The sequence below is a fragment of the Cavia porcellus genome, unplaced genomic scaffold (genome assembly GCF_034190915.1).
Source record: "Cavia porcellus strain 051 isolate PalLab524CR breed Dunkin Hartley unplaced genomic scaffold, mCavPor4.1 scaffold_8, whole genome shotgun sequence".
In the NCBI taxonomy this organism is placed as follows: Eukaryota; Metazoa; Chordata; class Mammalia; order Rodentia; family Caviidae; genus Cavia; species Cavia porcellus.
The window spans coordinates 76206351-76233117 of record NW_026947491.1 but is presented as its reverse complement, the minus strand read 5'-3'; the positions used below and the strand labels follow the sequence as shown (position 1 = coordinate 76233117).

General features: G+C 31.6%; 1 protein-coding gene across 6 annotated transcripts in view; it reads right to left on the bottom strand.

The window, feature by feature from the left end:
- Positions 1–26767, bottom strand: part of LOC100732229 (ALX homeobox protein 1) — a 233469-nt gene that overhangs the window by 53884 nt on the left and 152818 nt on the right. For 5 of the 6 annotated variants that reach the window (XM_063255232.1, XM_063255230.1, XM_063255233.1 and 2 more), the window contains 3 exons: positions 16624–16756; positions 15041–15101; positions 4678–4798 (listed from right to left, as the gene is read on the bottom strand). In XM_063255232.1, coding sequence (XP_063111302.1) covers positions 4678–4798; positions 15041–15101; positions 16624–16756 — 315 coding nt within the window. Of the gene's footprint in view, positions 1–4677; positions 4799–13557; positions 14438–15040; positions 15102–16623; positions 16757–26767 lie in introns of those variants that run through there. The other variant, XM_063255236.1, reaches the window with a different exon arrangement.

The following is a 26767-nucleotide window of genomic DNA, read 5'->3' as shown; positions in this document are numbered from 1 at the left end:
ACCTGTGGTCCAGACAGATTTCTCAGTGCTCTGTAGGTCTACATTCATGATTTACCCTTTGCCCTCCTTTAAACAGCTTCTGTTAGCTTTCCTCTTTATTTAAACCTCCATTATCATTCTTGGTACAAATCAAGTCCATTTCTTCCTACGAGCTTTTCTCACCTACTGCAGCTAAATTAATGGATCCACTTTTGAACAATATTTATTTAAATATTTAGAGAATTCAATAGCACACAGAGATGTATTACAACACATGAACAGTTTAGATACACTTACAGAAAAATTTAATATGGTGCTGACTATTCACTATTGTGGAGACACTGTGGATTTCCAAATTCTGGGTAACTGAAAATGAAATATCCAAAAAGTACAGAAATGATCAGAGACACCTACCTGCAGTGAGCATTCGGTAAATGGCTCCTCATGAACCAATGATACGAAGTACATTACTTTACCAACTAATCTATTTACTTCAGTACTTGGAAGAATAAAAAGCAGGAGCTGAGGATGTATCTCACCAGCACAAAACCTGCCTGAAGTGTGAGGTCATGAGTTCAAATTATGTTACAAAAAAAAAAAAAGCAAAATGTCTTTGAGTTTAGTTTAGATTAAGAAAAAGATTGTGTTAAGTTGTTGTATTTATTTGCTAGTATTTTTATATTTAAGATAAATTCATTGAGTTGTTTATAATAGTTGCCAAAAATTAACAAATTAGAAAATCTTATGCTACATAACATGTAAATTTGTAAAGTGTTCTTGTCATAAAAAAATTATTGCAATGCAAACTTTAAGTATTTAATGGGAAAACTTATAGAGAAAAACAAATTAGTTTAGTAAAATCAAATATTTTGCCTGAATATTATCTAAATGAGAAAATCTGGCCTATCTATTCTACAACAGGAAAGAACATTTAGGAAACTCTCTAAGAAAAGACAGTTTGAGAAGGTTGACATGCTAAAAGTATATTGTTTCTTTTTTTAACACACAGTGAATGAAGGCAATTGCATTTTGTAATTTTTTAAAAAATTATCCAGCAGGAACATAAAACAACAAGCAATAAAAACTATAGATGCTATTATTTAAAGCCTTACAATACACTAGGTGATATATTGTATGCTTTCTTATATTTTTACTAACTTCTTCCTCACTAATAAGCTCATCAAAGTTAAATAATTTACCCAAGGTCATATTGACACAGAGACACAGGATAGACAAACTCTTTATCTGATTACTCATTAAAAGTACAATTTGTGCTTTCTCTTGAAGCAGTCAAGGACTTTAAAATTGATTTTGCTTAAACAACAACAACAACAACAACAACAACAACAACATCAACAAAAGAACCTGATATATAACTAAGACAACCAATAGGTCATCTTCAGCTCCTCAGGCTAAAATCCTTTCCTTCCTCTATTTTACTTTCTAATTCTGATACATTTGCCCAAGTCATCTCACTAAAGTGTCCTAAAGCAGAACAATCCTAGCCATTTTGTGTATTTCTCCTTTATTACTAAAATTAGGTCAAAACCCTTCTCAGCTCTGCATATAGGCATGCTAATCATTTAGGGAATGTCTTTCTAAAAGCTATCAACACAGTATTGATTTGCTCTAAATTTCCACAGCCTATCTCATCTCTCAAGATTGAAGATACCAAGATAAGACATTTACAGAGAAATTCAACTACTAATGAGTGCTCACAAATCTCCAGTCATTGATCCAAAGCTAGAGTCACCTTGATCTCAGTAGAGACTCTACAAGACTGACAGTGCCCTTAGTAGGAAGAATCATCTCATGGAGACTGAACTTTCATTGAAATAGTAGGGACTTCTGGTGTCATTTTGCCAAACAAGAACTGAAATGATGATTAACCACTTCCTTGCCAACCCCAGATAATCCATAAAAATCCAGACTGACACTTCTCCTCATAGTCCAGGCTCTCTTCAGCTCCTGATGCTAACTAAAATCCCTTCCTTATTCTATTTTACTTTCTAATTTGATACATTTGCCCAAGTCATTTCACCAAAGTGTTCTAAAGTTCTTTTGCTCTGATAATAGTCAAGAACCTACTCCACAGATCAAAGTTGATGTCACTGCCTCCTCTCTGAGGGAACCTCTTCAGAACCTATCAGGTGACAATACGACTTATATATGATGATGGAACTGGCAATTTAAGCCTGAGTTTATCTAACTCTGAAGTATGCATGTTACAATATTGCAGGAACACTGAAAGAGAAATATTTAGAAAAGTTCAAAGGCTCAAAGAGTTTTACAGCCGTAGCCTATAAACTACTCTGGAGATTTGACTTGCAAAGTAGAAAGGAATATTTAAGTTTAACAAGGTGATGAATTTTGAGACAGGAAAAGCTGGAGGAAAAAGAACTTTCAAAATATCAAAGTTATAAGTAGTTGGCTCAGGGCCAGGGCGGTCTAAGATCTAAAAACTTTAAAGGTTAGAAGATTTCTATACAATAATAGGATAAGCCAAGTATTTTGGTGCTAAGTAAAATGTGTAAGTAGGTTTCTTATAAATGAAAGCAGTTACACAATGATCCTACATGTGAGACATATCAATATCTTAAATCAACTGATTCCTTTTTTATAGCTACATGTAGGTGGTGATTACAAAGAAAACTTATTAATATTTTCTTTTGTTCCAGCTATTATTCTAAATGTTTTGCATTTGAACCTAACAACAACTCTACAAGGCAGGTATTTCTACTATCATTCTCATTTTAAGAAATATGTTATGACTGATACCAGACCTCATACTTCATTAGTATTATAATGTGCAGATGTCACAAATTAGTAATAAATATAATTAAGTAGTATTTTATTTATAAAAATTTTCTTGTTTAATGAAACTATTTTTGAAATTGGCTCATTTTAAATGGCCACTTAGTATACACAGAAACTTGAGGTATTCGCACTTGTAAAGAGAAAATTAATTAGAATAAAATACAGTGAAAATATCATTACTTCAATTTCTTAGAGTGCCAAGAAATGAGTTCTAATGATCTTATATTCTCTAAGATCTGTGACTCAATGTAATGCAAGTGGAAGAGAAAACATTTCAGGACAGTTGCTGATTTAGCAAACATACTTATGTTTTAACATCCAGTGATATATTATGAACACGTGTTTTGATACTCTGTACAATGATAGGGAAATTTTGTTTTTTATGTAAAAATAAATGATACATACAATTTTGCAAACTCATATATATAAGTTTATAATACTCATAAGATGGATAACATTATTCACTGGTGTATGTGACACAAGTTTATTTGTTCTGAAATGTGGAAATTGAAGTAATTAGCACATTATAATGATAACTTAGAAATTTTCGTTGCATCAACAATTCCATTTTAAGTTAATAAATCTAAAATATTTTGTTGTTAACTATACAGCCTTTCAAGAACTGTATTCTGTAATCAGCTAAGGCAAATTGAAACATTTAGTATGTTAAGAAATGGAAATACTTTAAAATTAGACATATTAAAATTATTATGTCAGGGCCAGGGATTTAGCTCAGTGGTGTAAGCGCCTGCCTGACAAGAACAAGGTCATGAGTTCAATCTCAAGTTCCAAAAAAAGAAAAAATATTACATTAAAATTATTATGTCAAGAATGCCAATTAAAATTTATCACACTGAATTTGCATATATTAATGAATTTAAACGACTAACTTAATAAGATGTGAGTACTTGTATCAAACGTAAGTCAGAGAATAATTTTGACATCTTGATTTATCTAGAAAGCACTAGATAGATCACTAAACTTTTCACATTCAGTAAAATGTTGATTTTATATAAATATGACTGAACATCAGTGAATAATAAAATGTTTTTTAAGAATAACTGAATAATTACAGTGAAGTATAAATTTATGTGATGACTTTTGAGTTTTACTGTACTTGGGGAAAATTACAAAATTTATCAAAAATTCATTACACTAATGTACTATAAGTATTCTAGGAGATATTGTGTAATCTTTAATATATAAATTAAATGAAGAGTTCAAAAATAGTTCTAGACCCTTGAAATATCACAAGGTAAAGATATTTTTAAAGTTTTTATATTTTTTATTGTTCATAGAGGCAATGAAGTTTTGTTGAAATGAATTTTGCTGAAGCATATAACTATCCTCTCTACAAATGCAAAGTTATAGATGTATGTGACAGATTTATGAACATAAAGTCATCATTAATAAGCATAACTGTCATGTAACCAGTGGAAATAATTTTTATACCATATTTTTGACATTGTACTATCAACTACATTTGAATAAATTTCCTTAAAAATAACATTACATACAATATCTATTAAAAGATCAAAACAAATTGCTTTGGTATATAAATTAAATATTTTGAAATACCCTAAAATTTCTTTTAGAAATAGAAGATCAAAGAATTTAATATGATCCACACAGTAGAAGGAGGGAGACATTAAATTATATAATATAATTAAATAAAACTAATGCTGTTAATATTTGAAATAATTTAATTTTGTTTATCCCAAAGAAGACATTTAAAGAAAGAGAAAAATTCACATGCACACTTTTAGGCAGCTCTGGTTGCTGGTATCCTACCCCCTATCTGTAAAAGAATGCTTGTTGGCTTTAGGTTTCATCAATTCATTTGTGATTTCTAAATTAATTCTGAAGGAAACCACAACTTACTTGAAGATCCCGCTGAGTGTCTGTGTGCCTGACTCTTTTTTTCTCTGTTCACAGACAAATCACTTCCACTGGTCATGGAAAAAAGGTCTAAATCCGTGTCTTCTCTGCTTACAAGCCTTGCCTGGGAGCAATAGGAGAGAATGTATACAATCATGAAACAAAATATGGCATTTTCTGAATGCAGTTCACATTACTCCAAATAAATAAACAGGCTCTGTCAAACAACCTTCTTCAAAATGATACCACAATCCTTTATTGCTGCCCAGGCAGAACAAATGCACTATGTCAAAGCATTTTTTTGCAAATAAGAGACGATTTTAAAATTGAGGTTTGCTATTTGAGTCTGTACAACAAAAGAAAACATTTTAGTACAGTAATTTTGATGAAAATCAGTCTTAGAAACAGCTGGTAAGATTTTAAACAGTTTAACATCACTTAATTTCCAAGTATATTATTTAACTCTTAATTGAATGTTAGAAATGTCATATTACATTATTTCCTGAAACATTTGTGCTTTGCCACTTAGAAGCATTAGTCTTATTAACAAAATTCCCTGAAATGCCTTTCCTCCTATAATCATGTGCCACAAAGTCACATGATACCTACTCTTTATTACAACCATTATCAATATAAAATATTATATACTAAGTTTGATTTTGGGATAATTACAACTATACATAAATTTTGTGATACATTATTTCAAGGACATAAGGACATGATTCTTCTAAAATTATTTTTGTACTTGTATTACTATCTTAGACTGAACCTAAAAGTCAAAAAAATTGTTTCTTCCTTAAAAGATCTTGTTTTATAGAATGTTTAATATCATTGAGTAAGGATTTATCCTAGTCCAGCTCTGAAGTGGGAAGGAGGGGAGGTGGGGGGCCAAGATGCAAAGAAAAACAGCTTTTAAGAGCTGGGATTTAACCCAAACCACGGTATGCTTGAAATACTGTGGAAAACCATTGTCCATGTTTGATGAGAGGAAATTTAAGTTGAGCAAAGTAAAGACATAAGAACATCACTGTGGTTAGAAAGCAATCTCCATATGAGTTACAAAGACTGAAAAGCCACACATGTACATGAATGTGGGAGTGAGTGAATTTATATCTCCCCAATTTCCTTATCATTTGACTAAATTCTATATATTTGTCATATACAATATGATGCTTTGAAATTTGTATATATGGCAGAATGTAAAGACTGAGCTAATTATCATGTGTGCTATTTCACATACTTATTTTTAAAAACACTAGTGTTGCTATTGTTGAATTCTGAGTAGAAGACATTCTATAATGTTAGGTTGGTTTTTTTTTATGAAACTGGGTAAGTGATACAATTGTATTTTGTAGAAATCTCTGTAGTAAACGGCTTAAAATGAAACAAATAAAATTGACAAATTTATACTGGTGATTTGTATGAAGGATGTGACATTTTTTTGGAATTTATTTCAATTAATATACAGAAGTGTAAATCCAAAATTCTGATAAGAGTAGCCTAATGAATGCTAATACTTACAAATAACCAGGTAAAAATCAAGGGGATGTACCAAAGCCATACTATCTAGGTAAGACTAAATAAATAAAAATGAAAAACATATTATCACATAGGGCAACCTATGCTGACCAAAAAGAGTCTAGCTATTATGTTGTTATTATGTTTCATATTTTAAAATGAGATTTACTTGTTTCAGTTTGATGACATAATTTCACTACACCTATTTGAAAAGCAGTAATCCCAGCTGCCCTGAAATAAAATGATACATATATGTCAAGAAAATATTCATAAACAAACACCTTCCAAACATTTTAAAATCATCTAAATCATTAGAATCCAGACTATCCCTTTCAAATAACCAATGAATGATTGCAGGCAGGGACTGAGGTTCATGCTTGTAATCCCTGCACTTGTGAGGGTGAGACAGGATTATGATTTCTAAACCAGCCTAGGCTACATAGTGAGACCTTGATTTAAATAATAAAAAATTAGTGTCTGTATCTAATTATATAGGGAATCAAATTAAAAATAAAGTTTAATAGGAAGCCATGATTTCATAATGGTGCCATGTACCATTTTAGATGGAAATTAGAAATTCCATAAACCAAGCAAGGGTTTAACTCAATGGAGTAATGACTGTCTGGCAAGTGTAAGAGCCTGAGTTTGATTCCTGGTATCTCCTCCATCAAATAAAAAATTTCATAAGTCATTTTTTACATCTATTAGTGCTTCTTGTACATCCCATACTAATTAATATTTAGATTTTAGTTCTGCAAATATTGCATAATCTAACATCATTTTTTCTTCTAACATCACTCTAACATCATTTCTTTTATTGTAACCTAACAGAGAAATGGTAAAGAGAACATATTTTGTCTTCTACATCACACGAAGTGAATATACAGATACTCCTTAATACTCATATAAAATATCATAGTATTTCCAGTACAACCTACACAAATTCTCCTTTAAGTCACCTCTGGTTTACTTATGGTCCCTAACATAATGTAAATGCTACAAGAGGTGTTCAAAATATACAGTGAAAATGTAATTAAAAGATTTATTACAATAAGAGACACATACCATTAATTCTCCTCCAAATACTCTACACAGTGAACACAATTATCTCAGCATTGAAGCAGCTCTGGAAGTCTGCTAAGATTAAAAAAAATACAGTGCTTCCTTCCTGCTGTGAAGTGCCATCCTTCCAAAACAGTAGACTATGTCCTAATCCACCCAGGATCAGGCACCTTGAGACTTCAGGCTCTTCCCAAAGTCAAAATGACTGCAAAAAATAAAATTGATTCAGATACAAAGGAGGACTTCCAGAACTGGTTCAGTGCCATGCATGACGGCATGAGTGTGATCACAGGGAGGGAGAGTACTTTGAGAGGGACTTAGGGCAATATGTCTTACCGTACCCAATTTTGAAATTAAATGGTCACTCTATTTTTCAATCATACCTTGTATATTTAAAGTAGTTATGCTGAATTATGAAGGAAATAATAATAAAGAAATCCCCCCAGTACATTTTTTCGAGTATTTGCATTTGTTTGTTTGAATCAGCAAATATAAAAGTCATGATTATGAAGAGCTATTTGTATTTCAGAATGAAAAAAGGAGTATGAAATTTGGAACAAAACTTTTTAAGTGTTTGGATCTAACTCATTTCTAAAGTTGGAAATTTAAACATTAAGGTTATCTCTCAAAGCGAGTGTGGTGGTGGACACCTATAATCCTAGCACTCAGGAGGCTGAGGCAGGAGGATTATTGTGAGTCAAGGACAGCCTGGACTACATAGTGAGTTCAAGGCCAGTCATAGCAAGACTTTCAAAAAAACTAAAAAAGATGAAAAACAAAAGATTATCTCTCATTTAGTAAAAAATGAGTTCTTTTTTTTTCAAAAAAATTAACAAATAATTATTTAAAAATTTTATACCTTTGGGAGTAAACGTATACAAATAACATAGTTTGAATACAAATATGAATGCATGTCACGATGATTTCTTGAAAAAGATATCAGATATTATAAACATGAAGTTATAACATTTTTGCATACATATATCACATTTTTTAGAGTGCAGTTATGTGTCTTAAAACAATGTTTCAGTCAACAGCTGTCTAAATATAAGACTATGGTCCCATAGGATTACACTGGAGCTGAAAATCTTTTATTGCCAAGTGGCATCGTTGTTATGGGAAGTACCCAGTACCTTGCATGACTGTGTGTTTGTGGCGATTGTTGTCTAAACAAATATACAGAACAATGAGATGCATAAAAGTATAACATAAATTGTACATAGTACATATACTTGAAAATGATAAGTCTATGATAATTTGGTGGTTTACATATTTGTTATGCTACACATTTATTATTTTTGAGTGTATTACTTCTACTTACAAAAGCTTACACTAAGACAGTGCACCATGTTACATGACCATCAGATTCAAATATTACTTTTTATTGTACCACCTGCATATATCAAGAGACTAGACCAATAGATTGACTTATGCCATCAAAGTTTTCATAAATGTACTCTATAATATCTACATGATTAATCAATGACATTTCTCAGAAACAAGAACACAATGTCAAGCAAAATCAAACATACAAGTTTCAATATAGAATGGTTTCTTTATAGGATACAAAATACTAATGAATAACAGAATAAAGGGTAGATAATAGGAAGTAAGGAGATCTTTTTCAAATGGAAAGGGAAATAAATGTAAAGAAGGGAGGCAAAAAAGGGATTTAAAAAAGAGAAATTAAGAAAAAAATGGAGAGATCTTGCAAATGGTAATGGGAACAAGAGTTGGGGCAGCCAGAAGTGGAAAGAGACAGAAAAGAATTAAGATGTGCTATGTACATATACAAAGCACCCATAGGAAACATAGTCACTATGTACGGTAAGCATGTACTAATCAAAAATTAAGAAAAGAATGTCAGCATTAACTGATAGATAATTATCTGCAAAATTAATATAAATGGTACATTTCTTCTTGCTTGCTATTTTCACTGTAGCTTCCAATTGTGAGATACAATTTAATTTACTGTAACAGCTTCAATGATTCACAAATTATGGCAGAATTTTTATATGCTATAAAAATACCACATTATCATTTGTACTATTTCTAGACATACGAGTGACTCAAATCTCTTTTTACTGTGTTTCGGAGATGAGGAATACCTATCTTTCCATTTATAATACATTCTCAACACTGCACAAATTATTTTTCCTATACAGTAAGGTAGAGGCTTTATTCTCTAAAACGTATGTTAGAAATGTACTTAGATGTTTTAAAGGTATACAAATATAAATCACATGCAATGAAATGCAGACCTTAAACATGAAATTCAATTGTTCTCAAACTTTTTATTTTGTAATTTTAGAACTTGAATTTCCCATGGAAGGTATAAAATATGATGTGTTATGTACATGTATCAACTCCCCAGGAGAAATGTAATCATCATATACTACAAACATGTACTAACAAGAAAGTTGAAAAAAGTTACCAAAAATACTATGAATGTTACAATACTGAACGTTACCTGTGTCCTTTACACTTAGCATGCCCCAGTGTCAAATTTTACAGGAGAAAAGTATGACTAGCAAAATCAGGAAATTGATACTGGGAACAATACTGTTACTAAATTAAAAACTTTTGGATTTCACCAGATTTTACATACACTAAAATTTTTCATTTATATTCTGTGAGATCTACTGATATGTACAATTCATATAACTGTCACTACAGTCAGGGTAGAGAATGGTTCCATCTTCCGAAAAGAAACTCCTTTATTTCCCTATATAGTCAAACTATCTTCACTCACTGATGTTCTCTCTTCCACTATAACTATGTGATTTTCAGACTCTTATATGAATGAAATCATACAGTATAGAAAATTTCCAGATTGACCGCTTTTACTCAACCTGATATTCTTGAGATCCATGGAAGTCTATGTATTTACCACTATTTATTTCATTTTGTTTAAAATAAATTGTATGCATGAACCACTATTTGTTTATTCTTGTACCAACAAAATAAGATTTTAACTGTAAAGTTGTGAACTGTTACTAGTAAAACAATTATGAACATTTGATGCTGTCAAGTTTTTAGTGAAAGTGAATTTCTCTAAGAAAAATGCAAATAATTATGTGCAAAGTACCAAAGCGATGAAAGAGGAACAGAATAACCTTTTCAGTAAATGGTGCTGGATAGATTTCTACCTGAAAAAAATGAACCTAGATTCCTAGATACTTATTTCACACTATATACAAAAATGTGTTTAAAATAAATTATGGACCTAAATGTACAAGTTAAAATGACAAATATTAAGATATCTTCATAAACCTGTGGCAGACAAAGCCAAAACAGAAAACATAAACTAAAAAAAAATTGATAAAAAGTAAATTTTACTTCAAATTTAAAATAATTTAAGTTTCTTTTCAGGAAACATGATTTAGAAAATGAAAATTCAAACAACTAGGAGAAAAATTGCAGTCTCTTTATCTGTTTCTTTCATAGTCATGTGAAAAGATACTGAATAGTATTAATAATTGATAAATAATTCAAGTCATGATATCACTCCATAGATGTTAGAGTGCTTAAAACAGAAGTTACTGAAATGATTTGTGATGGTAAATTGTACAGAGAAAATGTTCTTTCATTCATTGCTGGTGCAAATCATACATATGTCCTTAGAAAACTGTTGTCAGCTTCTTATGACATTATTTTCCCTTCATAGATGCATCTGTCTTAATGTAAGTAACAAAAAGTATTGATTATTGAGACTTTATTTCAAGTCTTGAATTGAGGTATTGTTTCTTTTATTTGCTATTTTCTCAAGATTGCTTTGGTTGTTTGTATATCCTCATACATTTTAAAATTAGTTTGCCCATTTTCACCAAAAATCTTTATGAGACCAAACTGACTCCATAGATCATTTGTGGGACAGCATCCTCCTCAAGCAGGCTTGAAGAGTAACAGGGCACACAAAGGACTTCTTTTCAGAATGACTAGAAAAGCCTCTAGCTTCAACAATTGTGATAAGCATTTCCACATTCTTTTTCTTATGTATCCACTGGATTATTTGACTTTAAACTGACTATGTGCAACAGATAATTTTACTTTAGCTAGTTTTAGGCTTTGAAAACAGTTTGTTCATGTCTAACATATGTCTAACCTTTTCTATAAAATCCTCCATAGAAAGGAATCGTGAATTCAACAGTTAATTCAACTGATTTTTGCCAGCTTATCTGATATACTACATCTTTTAAAAGATATTTATTTATTGATAAGTTGCAAAGAAATCCTTAAATTTTACTTTATGTTTTTTATTTATCTTTCATATTTGAATCTTCAAAGCTTCTGAATTCCATCTAAATCCTATCCACTATTATAAAGGAGCTTTCTCTTCCTTTATCACACAATGCATTCCAATACAGTCATAGGTCTGCTCCTGAGCTCATTAGGAACTTTATTCACCCAAGTGTGTGACAGTACCATAAAGTTTGCTTTAGCTTTATGAAGTCTTTATATAAAAGTTGCTATTATTTTTCCCTGTTGGGACAGATATCTCCCTCCTTGGGTTTTTGTGTCTCAAAGGCCATTTCAGAGAGATTTCTCACATTTACCCCAAATCAACTGTGATACTGGTTAGAATTATTCTTAATTTACACTTTATTTGGTCACATTTTTTTGTGGTAATGGGGATTGAACCCAGGGCCTTTACACTGAGCTACATCTCCAGCCATTTAAATTTGCATTTAAATTTTGAGAGAATGCCTCATTAGGTCAATAAATTGGCCAGGTGAGGTTTGAACTTGTGATCCTCCATCCTGGGCCTCACTGGGAGCTGGACTGAATATGTGTGCATGGTATCTGACTAAGTTGATACATTTTATATACTGAGCTGATGCATTCATGAATGACCAATTTAATGCTACCATATGCTCAGGTGAAATTTAACAATTGAATCAACAACTTGTATTTGCTAAGTTTCTGCCTGCTGGGTCTCAGTTGAATCTCTATAGAAACTGTATTAGTTAAGAGAACTGTCTGGTTCACAGACCAGCAGCAGAGGAGCCTGGATTTCTCACCCCAAGCTATGAAAACCACCAGAGTGCACTTTTCTTGCTACAACTATAATGAGGTTCATCTTCCCTTGATGTTAAGTCCTGCTCCTGCTTCCCCCCACTCCAACCCCTACCAGTGATTCACACTGAGTTATATCCCCAGACTTTCAATTATTATTATTATTATTATTATTGTTTTTTGGAGACTAGTTCTCAGTAAGTTGCTAAACTTCCCAGGGTGGTTCCCAATTTGTGATTCTCCTGCTTCAGCCTTCTAGAGCACTGATATAACAGTTGTTTGCCACCAAAGAAGTGTCTTGTGTTTTCCACAGAAATTGCTCCCAAAAGCTTTCCTCAATAAATTTTCTGTACTCAAGTTTCAAAATCTCAGAGTATATTCTTAGATTCATATTCATATTTCAAGATGAATCTTTCCTGGAAAATCTGCAAGTTTTCAGATATACTTATTTCAGTTAACAATAAATTTGTTTTATTTTTGATATGTCATGATAGATTTTTTTAATGTAATAAAAATGACATTTTGTATCTTTTTTCCTTAATCCTCACTGGTCTGCAGCATATTTGGCTCTTGTAGGAAGAAAGAAAAGACAGACATGTTCTTTACTAGTTTCTTTTAAACTCAGGGTTTTAATGTTTGATTATGATTTGTTCTATCCTCATTCTCAAAGTTAAGGGAAGAATGTTCTTACTGGTGTTTATACTTATGTCTATTAAGAAACAATTCACTGCAGTTTTGCATTGTTTCTGATACAAAATCACTGCCAATTCATTTGCTGGTTCTTTGTAGGTAATCTTCGAATTCACTAATTCTCTCTTATTGTATCCAGCCTAGGCCTACATTTCAATGATTTTTACAAAAATCTAGAATTACAGGTGGCTAATTTGTGTATTTATCTAATCTTTAGAGCATTAGGTCCCTTTTATGACTTTCCTTTTATTTTGGGAGGGATTTAGGTATCTTCAGGGTTCTTCTTAAGCAACAGTTTCAGTCACTTGTTTTCGTCTTCCTCTTCATGGTGGTTGGGCTCCAATTTGGAGATCATCTGTCTCTCCTTGCCTGGCATAGGTGGAAAGTGAGAGCTTGTCTTCCCTAAACCTGTAACACCACCACTCTGAGCCTTCCAGCATCCCAGTGTCATTCTGATCTAAGTCACTAGTCTCTTCCTTTGTCTCCTCTGCATGGTTCTGCTCCACTCCAATTTACATGGCTTTTGTATCTTTGAAAAGAGGCATTTATTATTGCTATATATATATATATATATATATATATATATAATTTGAGTGTTAGGGTAAAAGAGGATTAATGGCAGAGGATTAAACTCCTAAAACCACTTCTTACATAGCCTAACAGATTTTCATTCATTTTTAGATGTATAATAATTAAACATTTCTTTTATCATGACATTCCGTGGCAATTTTGTTTTCACTATTATGGCTCTAAAATGAGACCTGTTCAATCTGTGCCAATGTGTCGTCAATAATATTTTGGTTGTTAACAGCCAGAAAAACCATTTTTCCTTGGGTATTCTGCATGCTACTCTCCCAGAGGGATCTGTATTAAAATGCAATTAGTTGATGAGTTGTTATTCTGAATCTGTACAAATTCTATATTCTTTATAAATACATAAGTTTTAGCTAGTTGTTACCCTGTTTTTTAATTTTTTCACTTCCTGGAAAACTCCTTGAACAAACTTTTCATAAAAATGATTAATATAACTGAACTAGACACTGTAATACACATTTACATAAAATACATTATCGTTGTTTGAAATTTTACATGGCAAACTAAATTTCCTTGGCAAAGGTAGAATCTGAGCAAGGGGGTACTAGATGTTTGTTATAAATGGAAGGTGTTACAGTGTCAGTCACCTGAGATATCCATCTTTACCTACCAAAGAAGATAAACAGTTTTGTCACTGTTGAGAGGCCCACAGTTCTCACTTTGTGGGATCCATTTTTTTCTAGATCTTATATTGGTGGTTGCCTTGGCTTCCACAGTCTTCCTTCTACTAGCACCTGATACAATTGAATTCAACAAAGAACATTCGCTGCAATTGTCTGGAGTTCAGAATTTGGTTTCCCTTGATGCTCCAATTATATACCTTTTAGAGTAAGTATTAGTTCACTCTAGAATACTTCCAGTGATGAAGCTCACATTTACTCTTCTTTATTTAGAGGAAAAAAAGCAAAACAGAAAAAAGATAGATATAATACAGAATTTCAAACAAAACAAAACAGTAAGAAATCACTAGTTGATAAATTACCTATTGTTATCTTAGAAGTGGTTGCTCAACTCACAAAATCAAAGCATAAAAAGTGGACAATCAGACAATGACAGTACAAACCATTGTTTGATGACCTAACAAACTTAGTATGGTTATCTATCTTGCACACTTAAACATACATACTTATTTTTTATATGGGTTGATTTGAGTTGTGAAGATGCCCTGGAGTCTACAAATTCTACTCTCTTAATATTTTCAAGAAATATATTTCATTAAGCAATTTCCATCCAATTAATTTTATTTCAAAGTGGTAGTACACTAGTACTTTTATGTGTCAAATACAATTAATATTTTTGAAGCAACATCATATTGTAAATTTATAAATCAAGAAAACCTGGTATTATTTCAATGTAGTATTTTGAAATTGCTCCCAAAGTTGTGATATTTTTATAGTTTAAACTAATTATGAGCATATTTATAGTATCATTTATTGTGCACTGCTCTTCTGTAACATTTTTCTATAATTTTAAACACGTTTCTTACCACAAGTTGAACTCTTCCACCATTAAGTACATCTGGATCTAACTCAGGTAAGAAGTGATCGCTACATAGTAACAAAAAGAAAGAACAGATTACAATAGAAAATGTATGAGAAGATATGAAAAAATGCCCAAGTGAAAAATTTGGGATATCATGATTAATTAAATGGAGATAATAGGCTTTTAAATTAGGTCTATGCAATGTAAATACACATTTACATCTTTCCATAGTTACTTTAAAATTTCATTTTCTACATGACCTTAATTCTGCCCTTCTTTATCACACAAAAACACATCAAATGGCAAGGATCTGAAAATATTAATCGTGAAAATTGATAAATTATAGAAAAAGTTCAGTGCTTTGTATACATTTAGTTATATACTGTATTTTAGTTGTCTTTTGAGAAGGGTAAAGCTTACTAGTTTAAAATAGCTATAGTACATACTTAGTGCATTACACAAACACATATAATGAACACTTATTTAACTAGCATTGACAGAAGCAGCTGCACAATTTTTCTTAGAATATGCTTTTAGTTGCTATATTTCCAAAACAAAAATCACATGACTAATTGTTTATCATTTTACATACTTAAATATAGATCATTTATTAGTGACACTTTTTTTTTTGTTTTTTGTTAATGGGGATCAAACTTACAACCTCACACTTGCCATGCAGGTGCTTATGTCACTGAGCTAAACCCTCAGCTTATTAGTGATACTGTTAAACATCAAAACATATCTAAAAATCATCCTGAAAAACTTTGCTTCTAATTTTCTGTGTGCAATATCTATACTACTGCAATTATATTTGGTTAATACAAATGTTAGATGATGGATTCTGTTCCATTTATTTATAATCATAAGGATGCTATGTTAATAATTAAGTTAAATTTATTAGTACCAACATAAAATAATTTCCATCACTTTAAAGATTTGAAAATAAAATTCCTCAAGCATTTATGGCTTCATTTTTACTCTTTGTTCCCAAAAATTATTGCACAATTTAAATTACAAAATGTCTTAATTTTATTTTCATTTACACTTTCATATAAGTTCCATATTTTGAAAGAAACAGAATGGATATATATCATACACAGAAATTCAATTTATGTACGTTAAATTACAGTTTTTTTTTTTTTTTTTTTTTTTGTCTTTTTCCTTTTTATCGGTACCAGGGATCGAACTCACGACTGCCTGCTTGCAAGGCAGGCGCTTATGCCGCTGAGCTAAATCCCCACCCCGTAAATTACAGTTTTAACTATCAAATGTATAAATAATATAAAGAAAATACAGACAACATTTGCTGTATACTTTCATGTTTCATTGTCTAATGTAGAATAATTTGTGTGAGTTAACTGTTGGTGTTAAGCATTACAGAATAGAGTTCCTCCTAAACACTTTATGGTGAAATATATATAAGGATCAATTAAACCTTTTTCTATGAAAGGCCGGTTTATAACCTAGCAATTTAGTGTATTGGCCCTTGGCTATAAAATCATGTTTGTGTTAGCACTATTAGCCCAGGTTTCACTTTCCAAGATGTGTTTACAATACAAAAATCTAATTTAAAGGAAATGATCTCACCTTTTCATATTTCTGGAACTGGTTGTTTCATGAACTCCAGCCTGTGAGTGAAGCCACTGGTATGTATATGCCTTATTCCATTCTAACTTTTCACTTGCAGCGGTATCTTTGTAGATTAAGTCTTCTTCCTTCCCTGGAGAAGACCCATAGGAAGGTTATTATTTGAGGAAATAAACTCTGGGTATATAACTCAGTGAAGAGAAACAATTTCATCTTAAGAATGAAAAAATTACCAATTGATGGTGACTAAATCATCCAAAGTAAAATAGATTCAGGCACTTAAAAATTGAGTATTTTTTCTGCTTGAGTTTCAAACCCATCTATTTGAAAAATAAATGTTTTATGAAACCATCATTTAAAAATTTTGTGTTTTAATTCAAGTACTTGAAGATTTTTGTTCGACAAATTCTAATATAAAAAGAATGTATGTTTGCTGTCAAGTTCTTCAGGCTTAGTTTCCAGTCTAGCTGTTACCAGCCTTACCCATACACTGGAACTGTAGATCATACTGAGCACATTTGAAACAGGATTTCAATAGCATTTAAAACTGAGCTTGGTTTGTGTAAACTAAAATAACAGGTTTAACTCAAGCCCTACATCCAAATAATACATTTCTACACACACACACACACACACACACACACACACACACACACAATTTGTGTGAAATAAACCTCCATCAGATTGACATTGGTTCTAGCTCAGTGACACACCAAGGACTGTCTGTTTTAAATCCTTCTTTCTTGACCATATGTAGGTACTTGTTAGCTCTGTAGGCCTGGGTGACTGTATATGACAGGAATATACCTCTTCAAAACGACTCATGGTAATTAAATTCATAAAAATGATTTAAAACCTGATTTTTTAAAATGTCAGGCTTCATTTGAAATACTATTTCACTATACCTGCTTGTAGGAAGTCAATATATTTGCAAAGAAATGAATCATGTTATAAAGCATATTTTGAAGGCACATGTGTATGCACATATATACTCCCGCATGTACACCAAGTTAATCTTGTGTCATTGTAAACATACTGAACATAATACATCTAAAACATCTTTTTTCTGCATAACTAATCAGTGAAATGACTTGTTTTCAATTCAAAGAGATGTTGGACTCAGTTTTTGGGAAAATTAAAACTTTGTTTTCTTAAACTCTAAATTCTCTTTTTCTTTGTATACAACTTTGTTTCAAAAGTGGCCACAACCATTGGGAGCAGCGCTTAAGGCAACTCTTCCACAGCTGACCAGAGGAACAATTAGAGAAACCATTACCTCCCATGCCTGGTCTGACCACTAAATCAAGGAGCAGAGGCAGTTCTGATAAGTAACTTCCTAAGTCTATAGAAACCAAGTTACACACTCAAAGGGAAGATTTAGAGGTGCCACACTCAGTTATCGCACAGCACCAAGTTTCTCCTCTGCAGAGTCCTAGCTCTCCAATCACTACCTTTTTTGCTTGACCAGACTCTTTGCTGAGTGACAGGTCAGTGACAGAAAACAGCAAGGAATCTGTGCTCTGATAATCAACTGAGCCCACCCTGCAGAAAATTCATCATTAATAAGTGTACCATTAGTTAAAACAAACATAAATCTTGGCTTTCTGTTTTTTAAAATGGTGACATATACTTACAATACATAATTTTATTTTTTTTCCTAATTCTATAGGTACAATTTACAAATACATAATGATCACATTCATCATAGGGAATTTGTACCTGTATATGATATACTTTGATGCCTTTTTTCCCATTCACCTTCTTCCCCTTCAACCCCTCTCTCCTTTCTTATTTATAAATGCTTGGTTTCCAGTTTTCCTTTTCCCAAATTTTTATTTTCCATTCCTTCCCTTCCTTCTCCCCACTCACTAGTTCCCCTTCCTATTTGAACTACTTCTTCCTATTTCACATCATTTATATGTTTTGGTCCTTATTTATACTTTCAGCTTCTCCCATCAGAGAGATAATGTGATACTCATACAAATATGTCCAAGTTATTTCAATTAAGAGTATAGTCCCAAGGCACATCCATTTACCTAGAAATGTCTCAAGTTTTGCTTTCTTTATGGTTGAATAGTATTCCATTTTATATTTTTAAAAACCTCACATCTGCTTTATCCATTCATTGGTTATTAGACATTTTGGCTGTTTCCAAGATTTAGTTATTACAAACTGTCCTGCTATACATATGGGTGTGCATATTTTGTTGTGATATGATGCTTTTAACTCATCAGGAAGGAATGACTCCATTCATATTATCAGAACATGGTACAATAAAATTGGAAATTTGAAACCATGAACTAAACGTGGAAATTAAACACCACCCTCCTGAACAACCAATAGATGACAGAAGAAATTAGAGAATAAATTAAACAATATCTACAGTTAAATGACAATTCTGACACATCATATCAGAACTGGACATAATGAAGCAGTACATAGAGGGAATTATAGAGGTGAACTGTCAGGAAACAGAGTGAGCACAAATAAACAACCCAGTGTTGAACCTTAAACTTGTAGGAAAAGAAGAACACGTAAAGCCCAAATCTCATACAAGTGGGGAAATTACAAAGAGCAGAGCAGAAATTAATGCTATTGAGACGAAGAAAATAGTACAAAGAATCACCGAATTGAAAAGCTGGTTCTCTAAAAGACTGAATAAAATTGATAAACCCTTATCTGACAGTATCAAAAAAAGGGAAATAAAAGATTCAAATTCATTCCATTAGGAATGAAAAGGATGATATCATAAAGGACCAGTGTTAATCCAGAAAATCTTGCATAAGTATTTTGAGAACCTCTAGTCAAATGGAAAACCATGAAGAAACGGACAGACTGCTAGATACATATAAATTACCAAAACTGAATGAAAAGGTATGAAAATTCTAATTAACCCAATATCAGTCAATGAAACTGAAGATATAATTGAAATCTTACCAACAAAGAAATCCTGATGGATTCACTGCTGAATTCTACAAGAAATTTAGAGAAGATCTAAAGCTATTATTCCTCAAATAATAGGAAATTTTAAGCACTCATTTTGGAAAGTTTTCTTTACATCTCCAACAACACTTCATAAACACTAAGCACTTTTACATTAGAGTACAACCAAGGTTCTAAACAATTCCTTGAAAGAAGAGGAGAGATTTCACTGGAGTTGTGCAATACACAGTAACAGTTTTGTCCCTAAGTCATGGATCAGTATTTTGAAAAGATCTCAGTGTAAGAAACAAAACAAGCATGGGGCGAAGGTGATGTAGTTAAAACTACCACAGTTCAAATACTGAAGGAAACGATTCCATCCCAGACAAACCATTTCAACATTGCTCCTGTCACTGAGAAGTAGAAAGTAAAATTATCTTTGAGACAAGCTAAAGTCTTTCTCTTAGCACATTTGTAAGAGGACTAGTAGTGACCTGGAATATTTAAATAAACTGTTAAAAATTTATTATTAAAACAATAATTTCTATTATAAGCAATTCAGAAATTAAAAATTCAAAGGAAACAAAATATATAACAACTCCACTATCTAAATACAGCTATTCAATAACATTAGTTATTTTGCATAAACTTATTTTGTTTTCAGTTTACAATGTAACTACATATATTTTTCCTATTTTAGGTTTTCAGCTCATGTTACAACTAATACATTATATTTAATAGAAATCTCATCTTAAATATATATTTTGGGATTTTATACTTGCTAACACTATAAATTTGTGATTATACAACTAAACTCATTTTAAATATATAATTGAAGCTACTATGTCTAACATTATAATAATTTGAAAAACTTGGTACAATATGTATTCACAAATAGTTTTGAAAAAGCTCCACTAATCTTCTGTGACCTGTATGAAGTTGCTCATTTGTTAGAATTTCAGTTTAATAATTTGTTAAACATTCTAATGCTAGTATGTTAAAACTTTAAAGATGTTAATATTTGACACCAATATTATCTAATTATAGTCTTAACACATGTCTTTCTGCTAGTAAAACAGAACAAGTCCATACTAGTAAGTATTTATTTGGGGTTATATGTTGTGAAAAACTTTTCTCATGCTTTCTAATGAACTACTATATTCAGGTTTATCTCTTCGTGATTTTAACTAACCATTCACAAACTCTTTGTTACGGGTAAAAATAGTTTCCTTTTTTCTCTGGGCTAACTTTAGTTTCCATTGTACTTCCAAGGATCTGGGCCTGGTATTTTGGAAATTATACAATCAGTTCCCATCGATGTAAAATAAATCTCCCTCCAAATGCTGGGTGTTTTTCAGTGTTTCTGCTTGCCATTGCACTAGTAGATGATCTCACTTGCCATTCGTGGGATCTAAAGACCTCTGCAATATGGTTTCTTCTTGGTATTATTTCACTGGAACAGTATACATAAAATCACCATACTGTTAAAATCTAGGGCTTTTTGAAGTTACCATGTTGCCAGTTTCCTTCACAGTGTTACACCCTGCTGTCCATTCCTTCTTTCTTGAAAGGTTTGCTTCCTCTAAATTTTGTTTCATTATATTCTTTTTTGTGTTTCTCCCATCTTTTGACCAAGCTCTACAATGTCTTGCAAGAGCTTCGGTTCTCTTGTCATCCATTCTTCTTAGGAATCATCTCTGGAGTTCTAATTTGGCCTTTTCTAATTCTTAGAGTGCACTAGCCCTGTCCTTGCACATTCTTCAATCATTGTTATCTTCCCTGAGACAAATATCCAAAGTCTTTCTATGTATCCCACAGATTCTGCAAGCCAACAGAGAAAATGCTTGTTTCTTCACTGCCTTTGATTAAGTTCAAAGTTTTTCACACACCAGGGTCTTGTTTCACGCCTTCAGATGCACCTATTAAGATCCTGTCTTAGTGTCCTAGATGTATTATAGTGTTACGCACACACTTCCTTTGTCCACACACTTTGCTTATACAGCTTTCTATGTCTGAGATTACCCACTTCACCAATGGCATTCCTGTTTCAGGTTTTCATGTTTTACTTTGGAAATTACATTCTTTGTGAGTAAAATTCCTGATCTGTGAGCAGGATATTCCTTACTGAATTTAGTGGAGGGATGTTCACTCCATAGGACCCTAAAAAGATGACACAACAGCATTTATTACATTATACTTCTCTACATATGTGTGGGCTTTGCCTTCTATGCTTTTTAAATGGTAAAAAATAGTATAACATCCAATAAGTGTTGCTGAAATAAAGGAATAATTATTACAATTGGATAATGTTGTTCATTTCTTCAGCAAAAAGAACTGTAGAGGTTTTTAACATGAAGATAAACCTATGCATTACAGAGGATAACACATGTCTAAACATTATTATAATATCATTATAATAGGAACTTAAGCTTTAAAAGTCAGAATTAGATTAGAATAAAACCTGACAATTGAAGATAGCAAGTTAAAACACAGAACCAAAGCAAAAATTACTCTTTGATAATGTGGTAACTAGATGCACAGTCCTGGATGAAAGGGCTGCCACTTTAAGAAACTCTCAGGAAGAAATGAAGTACTTTCTAAATTAATGGAAATATTATTCCTTTCTTCATGAAAAGCAAAATAAAAGTGCTCATAAAACCCATATGCTTTCAATAAAACAATTTTCTAAATTTCCAGTATAGCATAATATCCTATACTGAGAGATTAACCTTCAATTATCATGTAAGACACACAAAAATAAGCTAAGTATTTATATTTTTAATACATATGGCAACTTTCCTGTGACTATTTTCAAATATTCTTGGTTTCATGCATAGAGATGAGTTCATTTCTTTACCAAAAACTAGCTGAGTAAAATGCTTGAAGATGTGATGGAAAATATTTTTGGTAACTTTCACAAATGGCAAGTTCAATGTGTCTTATGCTGGAAATACTAAACTTTTAATTATATTATAAAGTATGAGTGCTCTCTATGTGTTTATTAGAAGAAGTTATTGCATCACACTTCACAAATAAAGAACCAAAACTGGAATTTGGCATAAATTCTACCCTGAGAGAATTTTAATTTCATTAACATCTGTATAAATACTTGCTGATAGACTGTTTATGGCTTCTTCCTTAGCCAATCCAATCTGCTGTTGGAAATTTGACAGTACTGGCATGAAAGCAGTAACTCTCTGAGAGCCATGTGTGTGTGACAAACAACATCCTTATCCTTTAACAATATATTTAAATATATATATAAGCAACTGATCACCAAGGAAAAATGACTTCGTGAATAAAGAAGGGGATTGTTGTAACCAATGTTGCAAAAAAGAAAATTTGGGAAGAGAGCCAAAGCTAAATGTAAGGTCAAAGGCCAACAGTGGTATTAATCACTGCTTTACATTTTTCACTGTGTTCTAGGGCAGAGAGGCAAAAACAAATATGAGAATGAGATACTTTCTAGTTTCTGACATTTGAATTAATTTTAAAAATTTGTCTGTTTAGAGGGTAGATATATGAGTGATATTTCAAAAACAGTGACTTACATATTATCTGCTTCAGCAGATTTGGATTTTGCAAGTGTATTTTTCTTTGATATTATATAATTGCTTGATTTAAGTGAATCAGAATGATTAGAATAACGGTATAATCTTGTAACAAAATGAATGTGATAGTGTTTACTAAATGAGTTTAATAATCTCTCTGTTATTCAGCTTAGGCATACTTACATTGATAGGCAATATGTTTTAACATTTGTGTTGGTCAATGAAGCTGTATCTCATTAATAATACTTTTAGAGTGCAGTGTCAAATATTACATAAAGACAATCATTTAATTTCTTCCATTATAGCTACATAACTAAAAAGAAAAAATCCTACATTGCTCATGTCATGTATCAGTGAACATGGAACATGTCTGTATGTTTTCTGTCACCAGAGCTGGGATTAGTAAATGAGATAAGTGACATTCTTATGTTGGACATAAAATTTAACAGGGTGATACAATAACAATGAACATTTAAATAGTATCTCGTGTCTAACATTTATTTATTTCTAAGTACAGCTAATGCCAATATGTGTCAATGGATATTATTTTCAGAATTTCCTAGTAGTCATAGGATTTTAAAACTGTTTTCTATTGTTTCCCTTGAATATGGCACACCACTTTATTTTCTATTGAAGGAACTCTGAATTAGTCTGGTATAAAAAAGTAGGGGCTGTACTTCATCCGTATTAGTACTTCTTAGTAAATAATTTGAGCATAAGTTGGTTGTTTAATGCTGCACACATTATTTACCTTACCTGTGTCTTAGCATTTTCCTCTTGAGTATAATATAAAATGAATATACATAATGCCTAATATACAGGAAGAATTCGATAGCTGCAGCCATATTGCTTTTGTTTTTCAAGAAAAAAATGAGACCAAGACTTACTTATGTAAGGCTGTCTTGAGTTTCTAAATTAAACCTAACTTAAAGATTCTAAGGGTTCACTGGAAGGATGGAAATATTAAAGAATTTATCACATAAACAGTCCAGATTTCTGGGGTGAATTTAGGAGCAAAATTCTAAACGTGTAACAGAATTTTTAAATGAAATGTATTTTATTTTATGATATATAAGAATTTTAGTATGTGTTTTATAATGAAAAATCTATTTCTAAGAGACAAGAGGTCATACGGTCATAAGTGATGTTAAGTTACTTCAAATAATTTTTAGGAATTTCTTCATAATAACCATGAAGGAGGTTCCATTCATGTGATTCTTTCCTGTTTTACCCTTTCAATTTAATTATGCTTGGAAAATACTCCTTTACCTAGCCTAGACTCCCTCAGGGAGTGTTAACACAGAAGGTCATCCAAACCAGGGTCTACACAATAAAATATTGGAGAATGATCATGTGAATCAGTTGATTTTCAGAATAGTATGGTCATACTGACCACGTAAATATTACTGTCATCTATTTTTTGTACAGTGTTAGGCTTCCGGTTCCTGACCTCCCTAAAATGTATTCTTTGATAAAAGAACATCTATGATTTACATATTCACATATACTTACTTAGACAACGGTTAAACAACAGGTTTAATTTTTTTACTAGTTTTATTTCAACAGAAGCCAATAAGCGGTATCATATTAACTCATTAATCCTAGAGGCATGAAGTACTCAGACATTCTTTGATATCACTGGAATCCTAACTTTTACATAAGTATGACAAATCCTCATAGCATATATGTCTACCAAGTCTTACTGATTTTTCCATTATGTCTACCTATTTTATTTTTGCATACAGTAATTTAATTTAAAATATTATTATAAAGTTGCAACATTTTTTTCATCCTAATCACTTACTCCTCTGATCAAGTTTAAGATTTGGGTTAAGGTCAGTTTTAGTAAGTTATATTTTCATAGAAATTTGTCTCATTTCTTCCAAACTCTCAAATGTATTGCCATAAAGTTATTATTTTTATCTGATTGTGTATCAAAGTCTGGGTTATGTATTATCCTATTATTTTATATTTCTGTTATTGGTTGCTTGTGCTTTTTCTTAATTTTCAAAATCAATCTTACGGGGAATAACACATTTATTAATATCTTCAAAATAATTTTGGCTTCATTGGTTCATTGCACCATATATTTTGCAATTTCCTCAAATATTGTTTTTATAATATGAAATTTATTGTTTAATTCCTTCAAAAACAACAATTTCTGCTACCCATGATTTTTAAACACTTAATTTATAATCAAGTAAGAAATTTTCTAGTTAACTTAGTACAATTGGTTTATAATTTAATAGTACTGTAGTCTGAACATCAACTACGCCAAGATTTTAATCTTTAGAAAAACGTTGAGATCTGACCTAAAGCCAGAATTTGTTCAAGTTTAATAAACATTTTATGTCTGGTTGAGAATAACATGCATATTCTCAATTCACGCGGAAAATGGAAAATCAGATAACTTCTGGTATCTTTCGCCACACAACAAATATATACCAAGTTTTTGCCCATCTTTTTTGAATGGTCCAAATTTAATATAGGCATGTGTAGTAGACAACAAACTGGACAAAGATTGAGAAAAATTAGCTGTTCTCATTTTAAATCTTACTTCTATCACTTGGAATAGGAATAATATATACCTTGATATTCTGTGAAGCAAAAATATGAAATCATTTTATTATTGTAAATACAAAGACTACTATTTCATTTTTATTACTGGTAGATGCACATATTGAAAAAGCACATTTTGACTTCTGAGCAAAGGTTTGTATAATCCCAAGACTTTCTCTCTGCTATAGAAAAATGCACATTTTCAGGGATGAGGTAATTGCTGATGTACAAGATGTCTGTTTTAAAAAAATCATACCTTTCACCAGACAAATTTAAAATATTATTATAGATCTAAAATATTGTGAAGTAATGCTTTTTCACTATATAAAGCATAATTTTGCAACTTTGTTTACTAATAGCATTCTGTAAAATGAATCAATAAAAAAGATGAAACAAGCTTAAAAATAGGCCATATAATAAATAAATGTCCAAAAAACAACGACAAATTTAAAGAGCCCACAGAATAAGAAAGATTCATCATATAGTTACATGCATTTATTATTGGCACATGTGTTACAAAATTTAAGACATTTTTCAATATTAAAAACCCTAAAAGTCTAAAATTTATCCTACATTCAGGTAGAAGACAACCTGACATACTTTTATGAATTCAGGGAGAAGATAAAAGATTCTCAAAATAAGCAAAAGGCCTGTTCACAGAATAGTCAGTAACATGAGCATCAGTAAATCGTGTTCATCCCCTTCCCTTCAATTTCAACAAAAGTGAAGTGAGAAATTGATAGAAACCATGTATTTGTTGGTTTGTATCACAGCTGAGAAATCCCAAGCCTAGAACTTACGGGATTCAAATCTTTTATAATTGACTGTAAACAAAACTGCTCTTTGCCTTAGCAGACTTAATTATACCGAATAGCAAGCAAGTTTGTCCTTTCCTTTTATTTTTTTTATTTTTTTTAATTTATTTTTAAATGTTTTTAAAATTTTGTTTTAATTTTTTGTCCTTTGCTTCTGAGGAGATACTTAACCTCTAACACTGTCTGAAGTGGGAGTATTTTTGGAAAGATACGTTTGGAGCTGTAAGGAATTAGTATCACACCCCACATGATTCAGAAACACAATGCCCATGGACAACTGCTCCCTCCACACTTCCA